We start from the raw sequence: 21,844 nt of genomic DNA on the forward strand, positions 1-21,844 counted from the left end.
ATAGTAAAGTTAGAGGGCCTTATAATAGAGTAAAAGAGAGTTTACAATAATTTTCTACACTTCTCTTCTTTAAAAGCGCATTTTATATATGTATGTACATATGTACATTGTGTGTATACGTGCAATTCTATTTATTCGTAGATTTTGCTAATATTTTTCTGTTATTTTTGTTTTTGTTTCACTTTTTCTTTTACTTAAATTTTTTTCTGCCAACGTTTAGCAATTTTTTTTCTCATTTGTTTTGTTTTTTTGTCTCTCTTATTTTACAACGATGGATTTTTTCTATATATATACTCTTAACGCTCATAGAATTTTAGAGATTTTATTCTAGTTAATATTAAATCGTATACCGTAATACCATATAACCAAATTACATTCGTACATATTCGTATAAACAGTTAGAGACTATATACATGTAAACAGAATACGAAACGTATAGAAAATAGAAACACGAATATAAATTTATTCGCGTATAAATGTTGTAAACAAAACAATAAGAAAAGAGAAAGAAAAAAGAAGAAAACAAATAAATAGCATGAAAAATAAAAATATAACGGATGTAAAAGAAGAACAAGATGAGCATCATCAGTTCAGTTATTTTCTCGTTTATTTATACATGCAAACAAAAAAAAATAAATGGAAAAAAAATTAAGAGGAAACAGAAACAAAAAGAAAGTGACAGCAAAAGAAAGAAAGGCAAAAAATCACATAAAAAAATAAAGAAAAAAAATTAGAATGTAAACAGTATGAACAGAAATTAACAGTATAAAAGATACATACATATTGATATACACATATATATATATATGTGAATTTGTCTATACGTATATGCGTTTTATGCTCGTTTAATATTTTTTGCTCGTTTTCCCATGAAAATCTAAACCTGCTCACTTAATTCGTTTTAATTTAAAAGAAGAAGATGAATTTAAATAATGAAAGATTTTCTCTATTAGACAGAAAGACTTTACAAAATGAAAGATCCTTTTATTTTATTGTGTTATATTGGTAGTATGTGTATATTTTATCCTAATTTTCTATTATACTGAAATTATATACAGTAACAAAAAAAGAAACTAATGTTAATAATCGTTTTTAGGTTTTAGAATAAAAGAAGCAATAATGTTAGAATTCTAATAGATTTTAATATTTGAAATATGTAAAAGAAATGTGTAGAGAAAATGATATACCTGTAATAAGATAAAACTGTCTAAACTTAGCAAAAAATGAGAATCTTACACAATGTTTTGGATTGTGATCGTATTCAAATTTGTAACCGAATCAAATTTTTGTTAGTGAAAGCTAATAATAGAAGTTCTATAAACCAAGCCTTTAAAATTTTTAAATAATTGTTTAAATAAAATTATTAACCAAAATTCTGCTTAAATTACTCGAAAATGTGTTATAAACAATGAGTTACGCGGTTTTTATTTAATGCTTTTGCTTTCGATTTTAACAAAAAACCTTAATTTACGTTAACTTAATTAACGTAATTAATAAATAATTAAGAAGCTTAATCAATGGTCTAAAAATAAAAAATTTTTTAATTAAATTTTTAGTTGCTTTAGACTAATGGCTTTTCTTTAAAATCAGCTCTTACAATATTATTAGTATTATAGTTAGTCACAAAACAATCGACAACATGTTTGATTTGTGTTTGAAACATCTTGGAGTAAGTTTTGTTTGCTAATAACATGTTTATATAAATTGCGACACTTATTCCAAGGAAGCTTGAAACTTTATTGAAATTTATCACATATAAATCATTTGTTTTTAATAAATTTTGCTAATGATGTCATTTAAGTTTGATTGTATTATGATATGTTCGATCAAACAAAATAGTTTCATATAATAAACAAAAATTTTGCACTTCAAAGAAAAATCACATAGAATAAACAATTCTATTAAACGATTTTCATTTTATTTTTATATTTTTAATTAATTAAATATTGTAATTAGAGTATTTAAAAACGATTTTTTTCTAATTAAACAAATCCTTAAAATATTAAAACAAATCAAAACAAACCAAACAAGAAAAGGTAAAAAATCTTAACCAAGAATTTTTCTTTTAATCAAATAATTTTTTTTTTCATGTTTTATTTCTACCTAAGTCCATGTACATGCTAATTATATCCTTTTAAAATTTATAAATACCTTTAACAATACAGAATTAAATAAAAAAAAAAACAATAAGAAAAACAAAAAGTAAATTATCTTTTATTAACCTTTTGCTTAAAAATCTTCTTCTTCTCTTCTCTTCTCTTCATAAATACAAAGCAATACGAGAAACCTCATAAAAAATTTTTTTTTTTCCAAAGTGAATTCATTTATATGCATAACAATATTAAAATAAGTAAAAGTAAACGTACATTAGAAGTCTAGCACACCTTAAATATTTTTATATCTTCTTTTTATCAACCGCATTTCATAGATTTGTGAAGGTATCGTTTTAATATCAAAAATGTTGTGTGATTAGTTAAAGTTTTAGTACAAAATATTTTGGTATTTTCATCCTATTTCGACTTGGAGAATGATTTTTTGGTGAATGAAAGTGAGTCAACAACTATTGTTAGTTCTTATAAGCTACAAGCTTACAACTACTATTAATTAGTTGTGATTATTTTTTGGTCTTCACGATATGTCAGTAACTGTTATACTTTTAAATAGGGTATTTTTACACTGTACAATTTTTATATTGCTTACTGTTATACTGTAACTGTTATATCACTTACTGTTATACCATTGACTGTTATACTGCTAACTGTTATACTGCTAATTGTTATACTGCAAACTGTTATATTGTCATAAATTATATTTTTAACTGTTATTGTTATTAAAATAGTATTTTACAACTTTTTAAATTGAAGAATTTTATGTTATACATTCATACAAGTATGTATATCTACATATATTATGAATAGTTAAATACCCTGTATTACTAAATAATAAAATTGTGGCCAGTATATATACGATTAAGCACAAAGATGGTAGACGCCGAATAAAACAAGTAAAGATGTTGTAATTTAAATTTGGAATGTGTGTATGTTGTAGCCCATTCTCCCTTGTATAAAGAGTCTATTTACACCATAGCTGCAATATACCACCATTTGAATTGACTCAAAATTTTCATTTTAAAAATAACTTGCTCGAATATAAGGTGACCACATTATTTGTTATTATATAACTTTTTTATATATACAAATATTTATAATATAATATATCACTTTTTTTCTCAATATTTTGAAATTCTTCTTTTGCTTTTTTTCTGGTTTCTCGTTTTGGTTCTTTTTTTTATAAATGTACAAAATAAAGAACAAAAAAAAATAAGGATAATTCAACTACACAAAAAAAAATATAACAAAATATGTTCCATGGTATCACAGGATTGCTCTGTTCGTTGTTCCGTCTTTCTTCTCGTCGATATCTCCAATAACTTATACATTATGTATTATTTACCGACTTCTTTTTTATTTTTACGTTTTTCTTTTTATACTTCCTCTCATTCTTTTCCATTGTCTTCCTACAATTTCTTCTATCTTAATTTCTATGTTATGTGAACACTTGTGGAAGCATGAAAAGGTTAAGTTATTTTGATTGGATAGAAGGATAACAAAAATAAAAGCAGAAAAAAAAAACAGGAGATCGAATAAGTTATACTCACTTATTTATGTAAGTTCGAATGTATATGTGCATATTAAAAAAAAGAAAAAAAAACAAGGATAAATGAAAAAAGGATTTATGTAGGTATTCTTTTTTTTTATTTTGTTGTGTTTTATTTATTCCTGTGTATATCTTCTTGGACATTTTCCATTCTTTTGGGGATTATTTGTATATGTTTGTATGTAAGTAGTGAGTAAAATTTTATTTTTATAGCTTTTGAGCTCTTCAACATTTTTTTTTCTATTCAAAATATTTTTCATGTTTTTTCCTTGCTTTTTTGTTCTGCGTTATTTGTTGTTTTCTTTTTCAATTTGTTTTTATTTTTTCTACATATTTTTTGTTGCCTTTTATAATTTTTAATTTTTATTTCCATTTTTGTTTTTTGCTACTTCTTTTTTTTAATTTTATTCTCTTACGTTGTGGTAAATAAGGATATTTTGTGTGATATCGAAGCGAATGAAATTATATTTTTGTGATGAAAGGTGCTACAGGGCAAATAACTTGTGGGCCACTTGAGAGATTCGGTGAAGTGTTTTTATTTTTATGTTTTTTATTTTTTTGATTTTACTCTTTCTCTTTATCCTTTAGTTTTTTTCTTTTAATTTTCATTATATATACAGTAGCAGTATATATGTGATTCATATAATAGTGGGTATATGATGCTGGTCGGTCGGTTTAATCTAATGGTCTGAACATTTAGTCTGTTAATAATAGTAATGACGTATATAGGGGAAAAAGATATTCATTGCATATGTATATATTTAAATGTATATCGTAAATTTAAGTATACTGTAAAGAGAAAACAAATATTGTATATAGTTATATTTTTTTTTGAATATAATCAAGTTAAGGTAAAGGAATGAAAAAGAGAAACTAAAAGAGAATAAAAATCAACAAAAAAAAAAAAAGAAATAAATAATAAAAATTATAAATGAAAATATGAAAAGAAATCGAGAATGGCAGTAAAATACGAAAACGAGATACGGTTAAATGAAAAGAATTAATTTGACAGAAAAAAAAAGAAAAACAAATGGAAAATAAAGAGATTGAAAGAGAATGGGAATTTAATTTGAGTCGTACATACTACCAGTAGTACATATAAAATGTACGATTACATGGAAAAAAAAATGAGTGAGTTAAGAGTGGAGTATGTTTTTTTTTTATTTTATTTATTTTTGGATTTTTTTTTACTAACAATGGGATGTTGTTGGTTCATATGATTGAATAAAGAAAAAAAGTTTCAATAGGAAAAGAGAGGACTTATAAAAAATAGTAATATAAAACTGAGAGTATAAAAGAGAAAGGGAGTATATAATAAATACAATAAGGAGAAAATAATGTAAATGAAACAACAAATCGAAATGTTGATGACTAAAAGGACCGAGAAGAGAGAATGAGGAGAGAAAATCAAATTGGTGAGATTGAGGAAAATGTTTTCAGTTTTTCCGCAGTTTTTTTTTTTTCAATTCTAATTTGTTTTTTTTTTCTTTCTTTATTTGTTTTTTATGTTATTTCCTTTTTGTTAAATGTTTTTATTATAGTTACTTTTCAATTCTTTTATTTTTGGTTTGCGTTTTTTTTTTGTTATTTTTACCCCGATAGCTTATATTTATTTGTAAAATTGTACATATTTGATGTATATATATTTGTATATATATATAAATATACAATATTAAAATGGATATTTATAATATAATTGAATGTTGTATAATATCCTGGATAAAAATGAATAGATTGAAAGTTAAATTGGTAGAATTTTAAGGTGAAGAGCTATGTATTTTTTTTTTTCATTTTAATCTTCTATTATTATCCTTATTCTATAATATTTTATGTTGTACATTATTATATCATCTATCTTATAATAGAATATTTATTAAATATAAAGCCTTATATATATATTATTAGAAATACTAAATTACAGTTATTTAAAAAAATAAAATTTTTATATTAATTTCAATCAGTCAATAAATTTAGTATGATCTAAAATATTATTGAGTTGTAAAGTTTTTACAACAAATTGTTCATACCAAAATTGTATTACGCATACAAACATTAGATTTTATCAATCAAACATGTTTGTTTTGTAACAGTATGCCATAAATACTGATGAAAAGGTTATCATACTTACAAAACTTATGATATTTACTGTATTTTTTGTTTATGTTTTTACGTTCCCGAGTAAAAGTTCCGGACTCAATAAGAATTTAAGGAGTTTGGATTCAAATTCCATTTTTAATTAAAATTGTCGAAAAATGGAACTGGTGAGTTTTGTCCAATTTCCCGACGAAATCACGCTTCTATTCTTTATTTCCGAAAATAAATTAAATTAATTTTAAGTTAATCAAACAAATTTCAGAAAAAGTCTATAATTTTCGAAAAATTTTCTTTCGTATACAAAAATTTTCGGATACAAGTGTATTAATAAAAATTAAATTTCTTCTTTTCTTTTCTCTTTACTTTTATTTTTTGTTATTGTTGTCCTTCTTTTTTCCCCCATTGTTGATATTTTATTATGTTATTCAATTCGTTATATTTTTCATTTTTTCTTCGTTTTTGTCTTATACTTGTTGTTTTATCAATCATGGTCATTGATTTCTAAGTGATCAGTCAAGTGAAAATATCTATATAAAATTATTTTTTTTCCTTCTTTATTTTTATTTTTATCATTTCTTGTTCATTTTTTTATTTATTTATTTCTTTTTAAGGATTACAACGAACCAGGGTATTGGGTTGATTTTGATTGTTGGTAATTTTATTTAATCAAATTTGTTATTGAAGGGTAAATGGAAAAAAAAAACGAAGAAGAAAAAAAGCAATATAAAAAGTAAAAGGATAATGCGTTATAATACACATTAATATATACATATGTATATATTTATGTCAGTGAACAGTATATCAGTATATAATTGTTTATATCAATTATTATTGTTGTTGAAATATACAAGTACAATACTATTTTCTATATTATATAATAAGTATTTATAACTAAGTGGTTATTCTATATACAATATTGTTGTATGATGTTTAAATATCTATTGTGAATGCTCATATACGTATACATAGATACATGAATAGATAATATAAAATATATTGGTGAATTTACATGTACATATATATAAGAAAAATAAATTTAATGTTTTCAAAATGAGTTGAATTGAAAGGATCTATTTATTACTTTACAATTTTTTCTCTTATAAAATACACAAATTTCTTTTTTTTAACTTCAAATTATTATATGGTGGTTAGAAGTGATTTGAAATTATAAATAAGAACACATATACATATATAAATTTGTTTGGTATATTTTTTTAAAGTTATATTGGTGTTTCAGTTTATGAATGCTTTGAAAATTTATTTGCTATTAAAGAGCTATGATTTTTTAAATTTCTCAGCTATATTTGTGTATAGCGAGGGCTCAATTTTTTGATTTGTAGACGATGTATTAAAAAATATTTGTTATTACGGTTTTAATTAGGGTACAATATCTTTTATTGAATAAAACTCAATACTGTGTAAGGTTTTGTAATTTGGGAGATCATGTTCCTTGTCTTTTATTCTTTTTTCAATTTCGAGAATATTTTGAGATTCCCATCAATTACCAATATATCCCTAATATGATCCCTAGATCCCTGATAAATTCCTTGAATTTTATGCACGGCACGTCAAAAAAAATGTAACAAAGAATCTTTCCTTTGGTTCTCTTTCTCTGTAAAGAGAGTAGGCATATTCCATGTTCGATTTTTACACTCTGTGAAAATTTAGAGCCAGAGGGGCAATGTCAATGAGTATTTTTGCTCTAAATTTTATATGTCAATAATTGACTAACACTACTTTTTGGGCTCTTGTTTTCGAACTGAAAATAAAATCCCTTAACATTAATGAATGATATCCCCTCATTTTAAAATATGAATTGTATCTACTCGTGATTTTACATCTTTAAATATTATTCCTGTGGTTGAGATACCTTGTTACAGTTAATAAAGAAAACAAACAAATAATGAATGGAGCACGAAGAAATTGGAAGATATTTGACTTACTTTTTAAATATTATTTATAGTTAAAAAAATATCAGAGGAAAATCTTTTCATTTTTACAAATATTAAATTTTATACATATATATATAAAAATAAACGAATTTATTATGTATCCTTGAAAAAGGATAATAGAAAAAGTTAAAGAATAGGAATGAGATAAAAAGAAGTGAAAAAAAAAAAATGATAATAAACAGCAATAATAATAACCGAATTAGAGAGTGTTAAAATATTTCGGAAAATGAGGAAAAAATAAAAATCAGAAAAAAAATTTTCTTTTCATTTAACATTAATTTTTTCTTTTCTGCTGAGGAAAATTTTAAAGTTCTCGTTTGCTCTTTTTTATTGTTATTTTTTTCTTTTCTGTTTATTTTATGATTTTAAAAAATAAATAATTTTTTTTGTATATTTTTTGTTTTTCTTGTTATTTAAATAAAAAAATTTCAGTATTTAAAAATTTTTTTTTTTATTATCTTTGAATTAATCTCCGTCTAGGCATTTTTTTTTTTTGTTAGAGGAAATTTAAGGAATTGGTGAGGGTTATGTGATGGCAGCAAATTTGATATGTCGAGCTTTTAACAGGAATGCACTTCTTCGTGATAGCGAAATGTTATTAAAATAATTCGTTTATATGTCCGGTTTGTCTGTCTGTGCAATCGTAAAGTATCTCGATTAAGTAGCAGAATCGATTTGGATGAAAATTTGTATCTCAGTTTACTTAGGCCATGTGACGGATTGATCAACGGGATAAGGTATTCATCCCTTAGCGTTTTTAGATATCAGGTGGAAGAAACTGAACAATTACCGAGCCGAATTTATATTTTGGTCTTATGATCTGATTTCTAAAACAAAAGACTAACAAATTTTTTTGAAATGTCAGAGCTCGGAAACACAACCTTCGCTATAGGAGTCGATTTTCCAAGGGGCCAATTATCGGAATTTAATATTTTAGTTTTGTTTGTTAGCAAAAAAAAAAAAAAAAAGAATGAATTTTTTCGAGAAGTCGGAGTATACGGAAAATGGATCTCAAATAAGAATTAAATTTACATTTTCTATAAGTATATTGACAAATTACTAGTTCTTGTAAAATTTGAAATATTGCGCAACATTTTCGCTAAACTTGACAATATTCTTTTCTGGTCTATTATGGGCTGACCACATCATATTTTTTGTATTTTATTTGTGAATTTAATAGAGAAAAAATATTATTTTTTGTCAATATTTTTAATAAAAAAGAAATATTTTTATTATAAATTTTTCTACTCGTCTACTTTTTTTTTGTCATATTCATATTTCAGGCTTTTTGAAAATATTACAAAACAACGTTGCATTTAAATTTTACTTCCAATTGAAGTATCGAACACAAGTTTTGTCACTTTGTATACTATAAAAAAGTATAATTTTGCTCATAAATGACATCTATTGGAAAAATACTGAGACACTTTAAATCATTTCATTGAATTCTATTTTTTCTGTTATTTGACAAAATTTCAAATATCAAAATTTTTCAATATTTCTTTCATAAAATAGTCCTTTACCAAGTGATATTAAAAACTCTATTACTTATAACGCATAAAATACTTAAATTAAATTGAGAAATAATCTGATATAAAACGCAATATTCGACATTAGTAATTGTTTACTGTCAGAATTTACACGCAGAAATAATATCGGGCATAATATAAATTTTTGATATAGTCAAAAATATAAAAAAATTACAATTAGCCCCCATAACTATTAGAAAATATTTTTCAATATAATTCTGTTCCCATTTTTATTATTTTTTTCATATTATCTAATTAAAATATTTTTAAAACTATTATTTATAAATACAATGAAATTATCTGTGAAATGAAATCAGAATCAAATTGTAAAAATAAAAATGAAATTGTTATATATGTATAACACTTAAAAATTTATTAAATTATAAGTATAATTTCAATATCAGATAATGTACTCCATATTTATTGGACGGTATAATATGACTCACCCTACATATAATAGAATAAATTCAAAATGTCAAAACACTGAAACATAATAAATTAATATTTGCATTGGGTTTAGTGTTGGGACTTAATATTGGAAAAATATTTTTAGTTAAATTCAGTTTTAAGGTGAATAAACTGAAATACTAATCTGCAAAGTACTAAAACAACGCAAATTTTCTAAAGTATATAATTGAAATATTAAAATTTGCGGTACAAAAATTTTTCCAAAAAGTGTTCAAACTTTGAGGTCAGCCAACATTTTCTTATTATTTAAATTTATTTTTCTATGGTTATTACCCTATATCAGTGAAGAAAATTAATTACTCATAAAAAAATTGCAATTCATCTTCAATTAAAATTAAAGTTACAACACTATAAAATATGAAGATCAGAAAAAACTCAAATATTTCAGACTGGATAGCTATTAATATATCCAAAACATCAAAAAATACAAAACTTCATAAAAAAACCATTAATGTTTAATTCAAAATTCACCCCTCGAATTCACCATACTCTAGCTTACTTTAACCGAAAGAAAATGTATTTATTTTCTTTTTGGAATATCAAATATTTGAGTATGACCTCTTGTGTATTCAGAAAATAATATAATAAGTATGTATGTATGTAATTATATAGTTAAATATGTACATATATTTTTATTTTATTTTCACTAAAATATTTCATGTTTTAATATGATAATAATTCACAATATGATGAAGAATTTATTAGGAATTGAAGTGATTTCAAGAGTCTCTATGATACTTTACATCCTTATATATCATTTTAATTTTCTACTTTTCAAAAAAGGTATAAGTGGATAATAATATCTAAGTATAATAGCTATAAAACCAATATTAAATGTGCACATATTTTATATACATATGACAAACAGTACTGATTAAAATTAAAAGGTTTGGTTGAAGATTTCTATAGATCGAATTTCTAGTTGAATAAATTTGATCTATAAATATAGTTTTTATGAGTATTGTAAAGCAGAACATATTAAATTGTATTTTTTTTTGAAGCACAAAATGTATTTAAAGTATCAATAAGACTTGTTAATTATGGGAACGACAATGTTGTGTTCCCGGACTTGGCCTTCGAAATTTAAGTATATTTGATCCGGATCATTAAAATTTTAACTTTAACAACATTAAATAATATAACCCCTTATTTCAACTTTTGGATTATATCTACATTCTATTTATAATTTTGAAAATTTGGCAAATAACCATTACCCGGTATATAAGAAATTATAACATTTCAACGTGATACTTTATAATTTTTGAAAGACTATCTGAATTATTAATATCCTTGCCCTAATTTATCGATTGAAATCTTTTAAACTAGTAAGATTGGATGATTTTCAATCTGTTTTCGATGGTCACTCAATGAAATTTTGCTGTTTATTTTGGCATAATATTCAAAATAAATTTTGCGGGGGCATAGTATTTTATTTTCGGTCACCACTGTACACCAAAAATGTTTTATTTATATAGTAATTTTTATTATTAATTTTATCGCTCCTTTTATTCATTCATATCTACATTTGTATATAAGTATATTAGAAATCATTTATAAATATGTACGTTCATTGCAAAAAAAATGATTTCTTTACTTACAATACACACAAAAGCAGATAATTTCGTAAATATATAATATATAGGTTTAAGGGTTTTTTTTAAGAACTAGATTTGATGATTATTATATCGATTGGTATTTCTTACTATATTTATATCTATGTTATATAAGAATTGAGGTTTATTGAAAATTATAATCTGAAATGAAATTTATGATGGGAATTATTTGAAAACGCTTTGTATTGTTATTAATATTAATATAGATGTATGTATATATAACAATTACGAGTGGTTTAGATTTCATGAATTGGTGTGGTTGTGTAATATAACGTCATTAATCATAATTTTATTACATATATTATTTTTATTATGGACATTTTTGACTATGTTATTGATATAATAAAATTAGACCCGAAAAAATAAGCATTGCACTTAAATTCGAACTTGGAGCGATTCTAATCTAAATCTAGTTCTAAAACCGTATTTGGATTTAAAACCAAAATCGAACGTTAATATAAACCCAAATTAAATTAGAACCCAAATTCAAATTTGAACTAAGACTAATGCAATTCGCTAAATTTGACATTAAATAAACAATTTTTTAAATAACTGCAGATAAAAGTTTTTGCGATAAGTCCGACACTTTGTTTTAAGTACAATGTAAGCTAATATATTTCCTTCAGATTTTCCAATTAATTCTAAAATTCTAATATCTAATGGCTAATGGCTAAACTCGCTAATTTCTAAATGGCTAATGGCTAAATCGAAATAAATTTACGGACCCGCATGAAATATATATATGTAAAAATTCCATTAAATTTTACAACAATCGAAAACAATCGATCTATGAAATGTCAATGTTAATTTATTCATAATCAGTATATATGTACTTTTTAAAAAAACTCAAATTCTTTAACTTTTAAATTATGTACCAAATTTTTTTCCTACAAAAATTCCATACCGTTATACATTTTTACTTTCATGTTTTCATTGAAAAATTCCCTAAAGAAATTTCAAAATTCTCTTTTTTTTTCCACAAGAATATTGTGAGAAAAAAAATTTCCTGTTATTATGAGATACGGTAAAAAAAATAATAATTGTATTACAATAAAGTTTTTATTTTTTTATTTTTTTTTCTCTGTTCTTCACCCTTAAAATAATAATGAATAAAAATAATTTCCGAATAAAATAAAAATGACTCAACAAAATGAACCGTTTTCCTATTATAATATTGTTGTAGTGGTTTTTGTTTATTAATAAGTTGTATAATAACAAAAAACAAAAAAAATATATACGTATATAATTTCGTATAGGTTTGTTATACTCAGTTAAGTATAAGGAAGGAAATGAGTGTATAAGAGGAAAAATATTATATAGGAAGAGCAAAAGAAAATTACAGTATACTTTTGATTTCCTTTTATTATTATTCAATTTTAGGAAAACTCGAATATCCTTTTGTTACACATTTGAATATACTTGTATGTGTATACGTGAACAATAGAATATTCTCTAATAATTATAATATTATATTTAAATTGTACATATTTAAATAATAAAAGTGTAGAAATTTGTATCGCTTTTTTTTTTTTTTGGAAATTCGTTTAGGAAAAAAAAAATTTTTTTTGTTTTATTGTTTAACCTCTTCCCCATTATTAGTATCATACTGTATGACTTCTTCGGATTTTTTCTCTTTATCGTATTATTCATGAATAACACATATAATCGGAAAAAATTAATTACCAAAAATTTGGGTCATTAAATTTTCCTTTAATTTCATATTCCTTTTATTATTATTCTTGTTTGTTTATTATTATTTTTTTTTTAATTTGAAATGTCCTTTTTTTTGTAATTGTATACGCATAGTTAATAATTGGAATAAATTAAAAATTTATTGTTTTCCTTTTATTTACGTAAAAGGTGATTAAATTTATTTTGAATTTGAATAAATAAGAGGAAAATATGTGTATGTATGTAAAGTATTCTTTTTTAATAAAGAGAATTTTTTAAATAGAATTGATGACAGACTGTATGACACATGAGTCTATGAAGTCATTAGGGTGAATTCAAGATTATTTTTTATTGTTTCATTGTTTTTTTAAAATTATATTTTTTTTTTGCCAGAGATTTTTCAATTTCTTTTCATATAGTATTTTCTTTGAAAAGGATTGAAATTGTATTATGATTGGTCATTCATGTAGATTAGTGAATTGATCCAAGATAGATTCATAGTTTCTTTGAATAATGTTAGATTTTATTAAACAATAATTTAGTCGCTGATCCAAAAACAATTGAATTACAAAATTTTATCAATTATTTATACTCGCGAGTTATACTGTTATAACAATTTTATGTAAGAATAAATTTTAATTCAAAATAATTTGAATTTAATTCCTAATCAAATTTTATTAACTGACTATATTACAAGACCGAAACACTAAAACATGAGACACTAAAAACAGTTTATTAGTAATTTACGTGTAAATTTCCAGAATTTCATTGTCGTTTTATGGAACTGGTATTATCAAGCTGCTTGTAGTAATTTTTTGATGGATAAATGCGGTTATTGCTATGAAAATTTCATTCCAGTTATACAAATTGCATTTTGAAAATATGCTAATTAGAGGGTATTCCACGCAACATGGCACAATGTTAAAGACAAAATCACATATTTAATATCAAAAAAATCTTAAAAATAAACTAAAGTGATAAATCAATAAAAATTTTTTAATAAAAAATAATAATTAAGAAAAATGTTTTATTTCTTTTTAACAGAAAAAAAAACCCAACAATATACTCCCCAAACATTAATTTCAGAAATAAAAAAAAAATATTCTTTATTTATTACCTAATATAATATTTATCACTTGTCTCTCACAATGAACACAAAAGTTTATATGAAAGAGAGATGGGGAGAGAAAAAACAAAATTCTATATTTATTTTATATACTCACGTGTTTGTGTATAAATGTGTGTACTATATATGTGTTATACATAAACCTAAAAATATTTACTTTGATTAGTTAACAATAATAATAACAATAATATAATATTAATAACATGAAATAACAAAAGATAAAAGAAGAAAAAACAGAAAACTCATATTGTTAATAATTATACATGTTCATTTAATTAAATTTAACCCTATAAGAGGTCTTATGTCTATATATATATATATTCGTACATGATTGTATAATATATTATTATAACAATAAATTAATGTATTATAAATAAAAAATATAATATTGTATATAATAAAATTATTTAAATGGCAAATTATACAAAATGTTCTGTATAATTTTTCAATAATATATTACAGAAAATTTATTATATAATATAGAATGAATTTGGAGTACAGAGTATACAGGCCTTAACGCTTACCTTGAATTCTCTTTTTTTCTCAAGTATCGTTTTTACATTATCGTATTTTTTATTTGACTATCAATTGTGTATAAATTTGAAATTTTAACAGTTAGGTATTAATAAATGCAATTAATTACGTTATATAGCAAATATTTCAATATTTCTCCCTAAAAGTATGCAAAAATTTGATACATGAAAATACGAAAATAGTTTTTCTTTTGTGTAAAATGCTTTCGTGTATCTACTTATATGTTGAACGGAATTGTGCAATTTTGTAAACCATTTCTTTAATCCGAAATCCGAATAAATAAAATATTTTCAGTTTCAGGAGAGTTAGTCCGAAAATTTGGATATTTAAACTTGTTCTCTAGTTTTGTTTTTAATTTTAAATTTGATTTTGTCTCAAAATCCGGTTCCGAAATTTAACCCCGTCTATGTTTTAAGCACTTTTCCAATAAAATTTAAAAAAAAGTGCTTATTAAAGGCACTCTGTCCGACCGTCATTTCTTTCGTGTTTACAAAACTTCTACACCCTTTTCATTATAGAAAGTTGAAATTTTTTTTTTTTTTTATTTTTTCTTTGTTTGAAAAGTTCGAAATTCAAAAATTAATTTCAACACTCAGTCCATATATATTTATATATATACATATGCACATACAATATATATATGTATAAACAAATACACTTTAACCGAAAACGTGTCTACATATAATTATACCGTTTTATTTTCATCCTCAATTTTTTTTCTTGTATTTTGTGTTTTTCTATTGTTTGTCATTAAATTTTCACCCAAAGTATAACAAAAATAAAAATAACGAAAAAAAAATTGGTTTTTTTTCTCTTTAAATTTTTTTTGCTTGTTTCGCCTTGTATTTTATAACATTTATTTTCCGACACAAAAAAATCTATTATATATGTAGATATATAATAATTGTATGCGTATATACATGTATGCCACTGTATATATGTTTGTGTCAACATAATTTCTATTGTATGTATAAAATGATTATGTATTAATTTGAATTTAACATTCCTGTCACGTGCTATATAAACATCACCCATCACTATTATTTACTCCACAACCAAAATAACAAAAATAAATGAAAGAAAAAAAACCATCACGACCGAATCTCTTACTCATTATTATATTTTCTATAAACCAAATTATCCAAAAAAAAAAAAAAAAAAAACAACACCATAATAATATACCAACAAAAAAAAAACGAACCAAAAAATAATAAAGAAAATGGCAATTTTCTACAAAAACAACAACAAAATAAGAAAAGGAAAATGTAATAAGAAGAAGCAACAAAAACAACAACAATAATAATAACCACAATAACAAAAATATTCTTACTTTGTTCTATATTATTTTTTTTTCTTGTTCTTCTCTTTCTTATTTTCTAATTTGATCCATATAATTATATTCATATACATACATATATATTCAAATCTAATATAATAATCGTATAATATAAAATTTATCGATATTTTTTTTTATATACAACATGCCTGACATAAGAAAACATTTTTAGTATGACATGCGATACATATATACATAATATGTATACCATATTATGGTATATGTATATGTACAATAAAAATATCTCTATATGCATAACTCAATTCAACATCCATACATAAAATCTCTATTAAAAACCATACATAATATACATATTAATGATACATTCAATACACACATACACACCTAAATATATATATTTATATTTAATGGTGGTTATAATATTGGTATAGAAAATATTATACTACCTATTTAAGACTTCTTAATTTTATTATTGCCCCATATACACAAGTTATCCTTAACAGAAGTTATCTTTAATGATAATTATACACAAAAAAAAAAACCCTCTCTTCATGGTTGTCTGTAAAATAATTTTACAAGAAAAATTAAAACAGAACACAATAAAAATCAAATATGTACAAAAAAAAAAAAGAAAAACAAAAAACGTAATAGTAAACAAACAAAAAAAAAAACACAAAAATAGAAAAATCAAGTACTTATAATTGCACTTATAAAGCTCTTGTTTATATTCCAAATGTTTTGTTCTCTTTTTTTCTCATTTTTGTTGCTCTCTACCTTACTAATACCACATATACATAACATGAGAATATATTGTATACATATATACTACATTCATACTAATATTTGATTTTATTTTTCTTATTTTGTACAATGAAATAACATTTTCTAGATTTTTGGAATCTCAATAATAAAAAAACAAAGAAAAAAAAATCGAAATCAAAAATTCAAAAACAAAAAAAAAAATTTTTTTCATCTTTATTTTTCTCATTCTCAATCCTTTTTAAGTTATTTAGTCTGTTATTTTATTCTTTTTTTTTGTTTCCTTTTAATTCCTTGTACATATCTATAGTACTTTCCTTTTTTCCCATCATAACACTTTCTTCTGTCTCAATATAAAATTTTACAGAGAGAGTTCATAAATTTGTATCTAAATGTACGCTCTTGCGCAGAGAAGGAAAATCAAAATAATTTTTTTTTGCTCTCTTAATTTTAATGTTGTGCCTTCTTTTTTCTTCACACAAAACACAAAATAACAAATTATTGTACATATAAAATATTTGAGAGAAAAAACATTTCATATTTTACTTTGTTTTTTTCCTCTCTACATTCTCTTTAATTTATTTTATTTGATCGACTCATAAAATAAGTAAAAGATTTTGATTTTTCCGTTTTTTTCTTTTTCAATATTAACATTAAAAAGAGAGTAAGTATATAGTATATTTGACTTTGACTCATTTAATTTAAATTCTCTTTATAAAAATTATTAATTGAGAAAATTTTATTTTAGGCGTATAACACAAGTAGTCAAATACTAAATTTACTCTTAAGAAAATATGAGAAAAAACAAAACTCGTATATGATGAGTATATTAGACTTAGACTAGAAATAAATTTGCAGTTTACTATATTTTATAAAAATTGCTATAGTGCTCGAGACAGAGAAGAGAAAAATTTAAAGATTATATTGTTAAATATGTAAAGAATAGAGTGTCAAAAGATTATAGAGTATTTTTTTTTTCATTATTTTGTTATATTGAGAGAAACAATTTTATGTTTTATTTTTTAATTTTAACTTTTATAATTATTGTCTTTATATTGAACTGACTTAAATTAAATGATTATAAAAATATTACGAGTATAAGAAATTTATTATATCTACAGAGAATTTTAAATAGACAGATTATTAACATGGCGATAAAACATTTACATAGTATACGAGCATAATATGTCGTTGTAAAAAGAGAGAAAAATTCAGACAATAATAATATAAAAGATAAAAGGAGAAATAAGGACATAAATTTATTTTTGTTTATTTTTCTTAATTTGTATAAGTATATTTTTTAGAATATTGTTTTTGATGATTAAGAATCTCTAAATATTTAAATTTTTATTCTCTAACATTTTTTCTTTTTCAAAATTATTCTCATTTGTGAATTGAGTGCAATAATGTTGTCTTGTTTTGTTCCTATTTGCCTTAAAATATTTATTAAATGCATACTCTTTTTATTGTCGTATAATACTCTCTAAATTGGTATAGTGTATAGCATGTTGTAATATGTTGTTTAGTTAAAAGGACTGAAATAACAGAAGGTGTTAAAATCTTATTAATTTTGAAAATTTCTGTGGAATATTGTTATGAGAAATTGTTTTTGCGAGTGATCGGTTGCTGATGTTTTCAAATGTGGATTCCTAATGGTGCTCTAGCTTAATGTGAATTTAAGAAAACTATAAGATCAGCTCAAAAAGCATATGAACCAATTTCTTAGTATGACCCTAAAAAGTATAAGAATTTTAAGCTTTTAATCTCATAATTGAGAGTTTATGTTCCTTCTGTATAAAACTACTACCATAATAAACATTTTACCAAATAATATCTTTAATATTGTTATACACTTCTTTTTTAAGGAGAAAATTAACTTTATAACATTAAGTATAACAACTTTACATTAGTAAATCAACAATAATTCACCTAAAAATTTCAGTAATTTAACAACAAAATTGTTTATTTGGTGCGTTTTCCCTCTCTTTTTGTGCTTCTCTTTTTTTTTTACTTGTCAGTTGCTTTTACTTCTGTTATAAGAGTTTTCTTCGTTTTGTTTCTCAATATATAATATTTTTTTTTGTTTCATTCAAGAGAATATTTGAGATTTTTAAATGTACTGTTGAGACGCTCTCTATATAGGAAATTATTTTTTGTTTTTATTTTTTATTCGCTTTCTGTTTTCTCTATTTGTAGCTCAAGAGTATTTTATACGTTTATAAATATACATACATACATAAAAATACATTTATCGCTTAAAGTATAAAAAGGATAAAAAGGTGGTGTAGAATTTTTTTTTTTTTCATATCAATTTTTTTTTTATTTTTATTTTCTGGTTCGCTTTTTATAATGAACTAACAAACTTGCTAATAGAAAAGTCATAAATTTTTGCTCCTTGTTCTGTTTATTTATATATCTACTGATATTTATACATATACATATATATATATATATATATAAACAAAATATTTTTGTATATAAGCAAATATAGATAAATTTTTTTTTTGTTTTTATTTTGTGTCGTTTTATATTGTGAGCTCCTCTTGTTCTTTGTGTCATTTATTGTGGGAATTTATATGTCAAAAGAAATGTTGGAAATTTTATCGGTCGAGGAATACAATAATAAATTATAAAATAAAAAAAAAATAAAGTAATTTTTTTTTGCTATATTGGAAGGATATTTTTGTTGTTTCACAAAAATTGTGTTGGTATTTGCCGTCGGAAAAATCGATTTTTTGTGATTTGTTGTTGGTTTTGTCTTTAAGATTTTGTTATTAAAATTTCTTAAAAATTTTTCATATTTAAAAAGAAAGTTAAAAGCGGATTTTTTTTTTGGTATTTTAAAGTATTTAATAGAAAAGGAAAAGTGGAAAAAGTGAAAATTTCTCTTGTTGCTAATTTTTGAATTAAAAAAAAAATTAAGGTTCAAACAAATATTTAAAGGAAGAAGGTGCTTGAAAATTATCAAAGAAATTTATTTATTTTATTTTTTTTTTGGGAAAATTCTATTTGAAATAATTAAAAGTGATAAAAAAGGAAATTATTAAAGTACTTGGCTTTGTTTAGTTTTTCATTAAAAAAATTTTCATATTTGTGTTTTTTTTTCTTTTAAATTTTCTTAAAGAAATTTTGAGAGTTCTTAGGGTGTTTTGTGTAAATTTAAAGTGTTTTTCTAAAAATCGTAAATAAAGAATAAATTTTGGATATATTTGTACAATAGTCTAAGAAATAAGTGGTCTTAAACTATTTTTGTATATTGAAAAACTCAAAATGAGTAGTTTTTACCTTTATTTCTAAATTTAAAGTGATTTTAAGTAATAAAAAAATCTCGAGAAAAAGAGGGAATTTTATTTAAGAATGAGAAAATAACCAAGATTTTTAAAAGGAAATTTTAAGAAATAAAAAATGACTGCAAAGGATTACTTTTAAAAATATTCTGATTTCAAAAATTTTTGACTCAAAACCTCATAATTTATGAAGAATAAATTTGAATTACATTTTAATTTTTGAATTTCTGTGAACAATAAAATAATTAAGTGTTATTTAACAAATTTAATTTTATAATTATTTGATTCTAACTAGAAAAAAACTATAATTTACAATTTAGAACTGTTGAAGATTAATTAAATTAATTTTCGAAATTGTGACTAATTTAAAAATAATCAATTGTGTTTGTAAAATAAATTTGCTTAGAATTTTAAATTTCATTTTAAAAAATCCAAATTTTTCATAGTCAAATCAATAGTCTGTTGAGATTTAATTCAAATACCTTAATTTCGTCTATGCATTATGAAAAAAATTATAAAAATTTACAATTTCAAAAATCCAAACAACAAATTAAGAGCTTAAGTTGATCGTAATAATTATTTTCGATTAAGGCATATTTCTGTTTAATTCTAGTATGGTTTTCTTTCCAATTTGTTTTACATTTAAAATCCCTTTACAAATAACAATTATAATTAATTACAAGTTTTCTTTAGTTTTTGATGTTGTGTACATTCCACAACACCATTGATCCATCTAACGTATAATACATTTAAATTACATGTATAAATGCATTTTGTTTTATGATTAATTGTCCTAAATCTAATCATTTTAACTTCCTCCGAGAACTGCCAAGATTTTAATAAAATAAACAAGCATAACTGTTTATGTTTTAACTTTAAAGACTTAAAACATTTAATTTTTATCTTTAAATAGATTTTAAACAAAATTCTTAATATAATACAATATTTTTTACTGTAATTAGTTTTTAGTTGCGCCAAAATGTATGCAATATTTTTAGTTTTCAAGAAATTTTCAATAATAACATTATTTTTTGTTCTGTTTTCTTTCTTATTTTCATGTCCACAGTTTAAAAATTGTAAAACAAAAATTTGTAAAGAATTTATTAAAAATTTTAAAATTTACAAGAAATAATAATTAAAATTTTACTGAGTCAACTGACATTTAAAAGTCAAAAAAAAAATATTAATTAAATAAATTGTGCCAAATTATTGAAAAATTATTAAAAAATAAAAATAAAAACAGATTTTACATCAACGAATTTAAATTATTAGAAATTGCGAACCGAAATTGCATTAAAATTCTTAAATTCACAATAATTCTTAAATAAATTAATAACAATTATTTAAAATATGTAAAAAAATAAAAGAATCTGTAAAAACCAGGAAAATTCTTTAAAAAATAAAAAAAGAAACTAGGAAAAACACTCATAAAACTGAAAAATTGCTATTTACGATTATAGAAAATTAAAATTAAACAGGATACAAAATTTGGATAACAATGAATGTCAAAAAGGTAAAATTTGTGAAAATAAAAATTTATTTTTGAAATTTTTACAATTTTAATATAAAAAATTATTTGTTAATTTTAATAAATTTTGAATTCCTAAATTTATTTAATAAAAAAAAACTCAAAGAAATTCAATTGTATCTGAGGTTTTAAGCCAAAATATTTATAGAAAAGTTTTTGCAATACATCGGAAACTCATAGCCTTAAACCAAAACATCTTACTTCGACTTAAAATGCTTAACCAATTTTTTATATTTTGTTTTTGATTTCTCACGCTTATAAAAATAAGAATGCAAAAATTTCAATTGTATTTTGCCGGAATTACAATTTTCGAATATTGTAGATTTCCC

The 21,844-nt window shown here is 22.6% G+C and overlaps 1 protein-coding gene across 7 annotated transcripts in view; it reads left to right on the forward strand.

The window, feature by feature from the left end:
- The window catches only part of LOC129607982 (protein groucho), a 124,983-nt gene that overhangs the window by 23,585 nt on the left and 79,554 nt on the right, over nucleotides 1–21,844 (forward strand). The window contains exons 1-2 of one of the 7 annotated variants that reach the window (XM_055519266.1): nucleotides 19,268–19,350; nucleotides 21,054–21,500. The exons of the other annotated variants lie outside the window; for them this stretch is intronic. Coding sequence (XP_055375241.1) covers nucleotides 21,486–21,500 — 15 coding nt within the window. The 5' untranslated portion in view covers nucleotides 19,268–19,350; nucleotides 21,054–21,485. Of the gene's footprint in view, nucleotides 1–19,267; nucleotides 19,351–21,053; nucleotides 21,501–21,844 lie in introns of those variants that run through there. 7 annotated transcript variants of the gene reach the window in all.

This window comes from Condylostylus longicornis, unplaced genomic scaffold (genome assembly GCF_029603195.1).
Source record: "Condylostylus longicornis isolate FDR11 unplaced genomic scaffold, ASM2960319v2 ptg000030l, whole genome shotgun sequence".
Lineage (NCBI taxonomy): Eukaryota > Metazoa > Arthropoda > Insecta > Diptera > Dolichopodidae > Condylostylus > Condylostylus longicornis.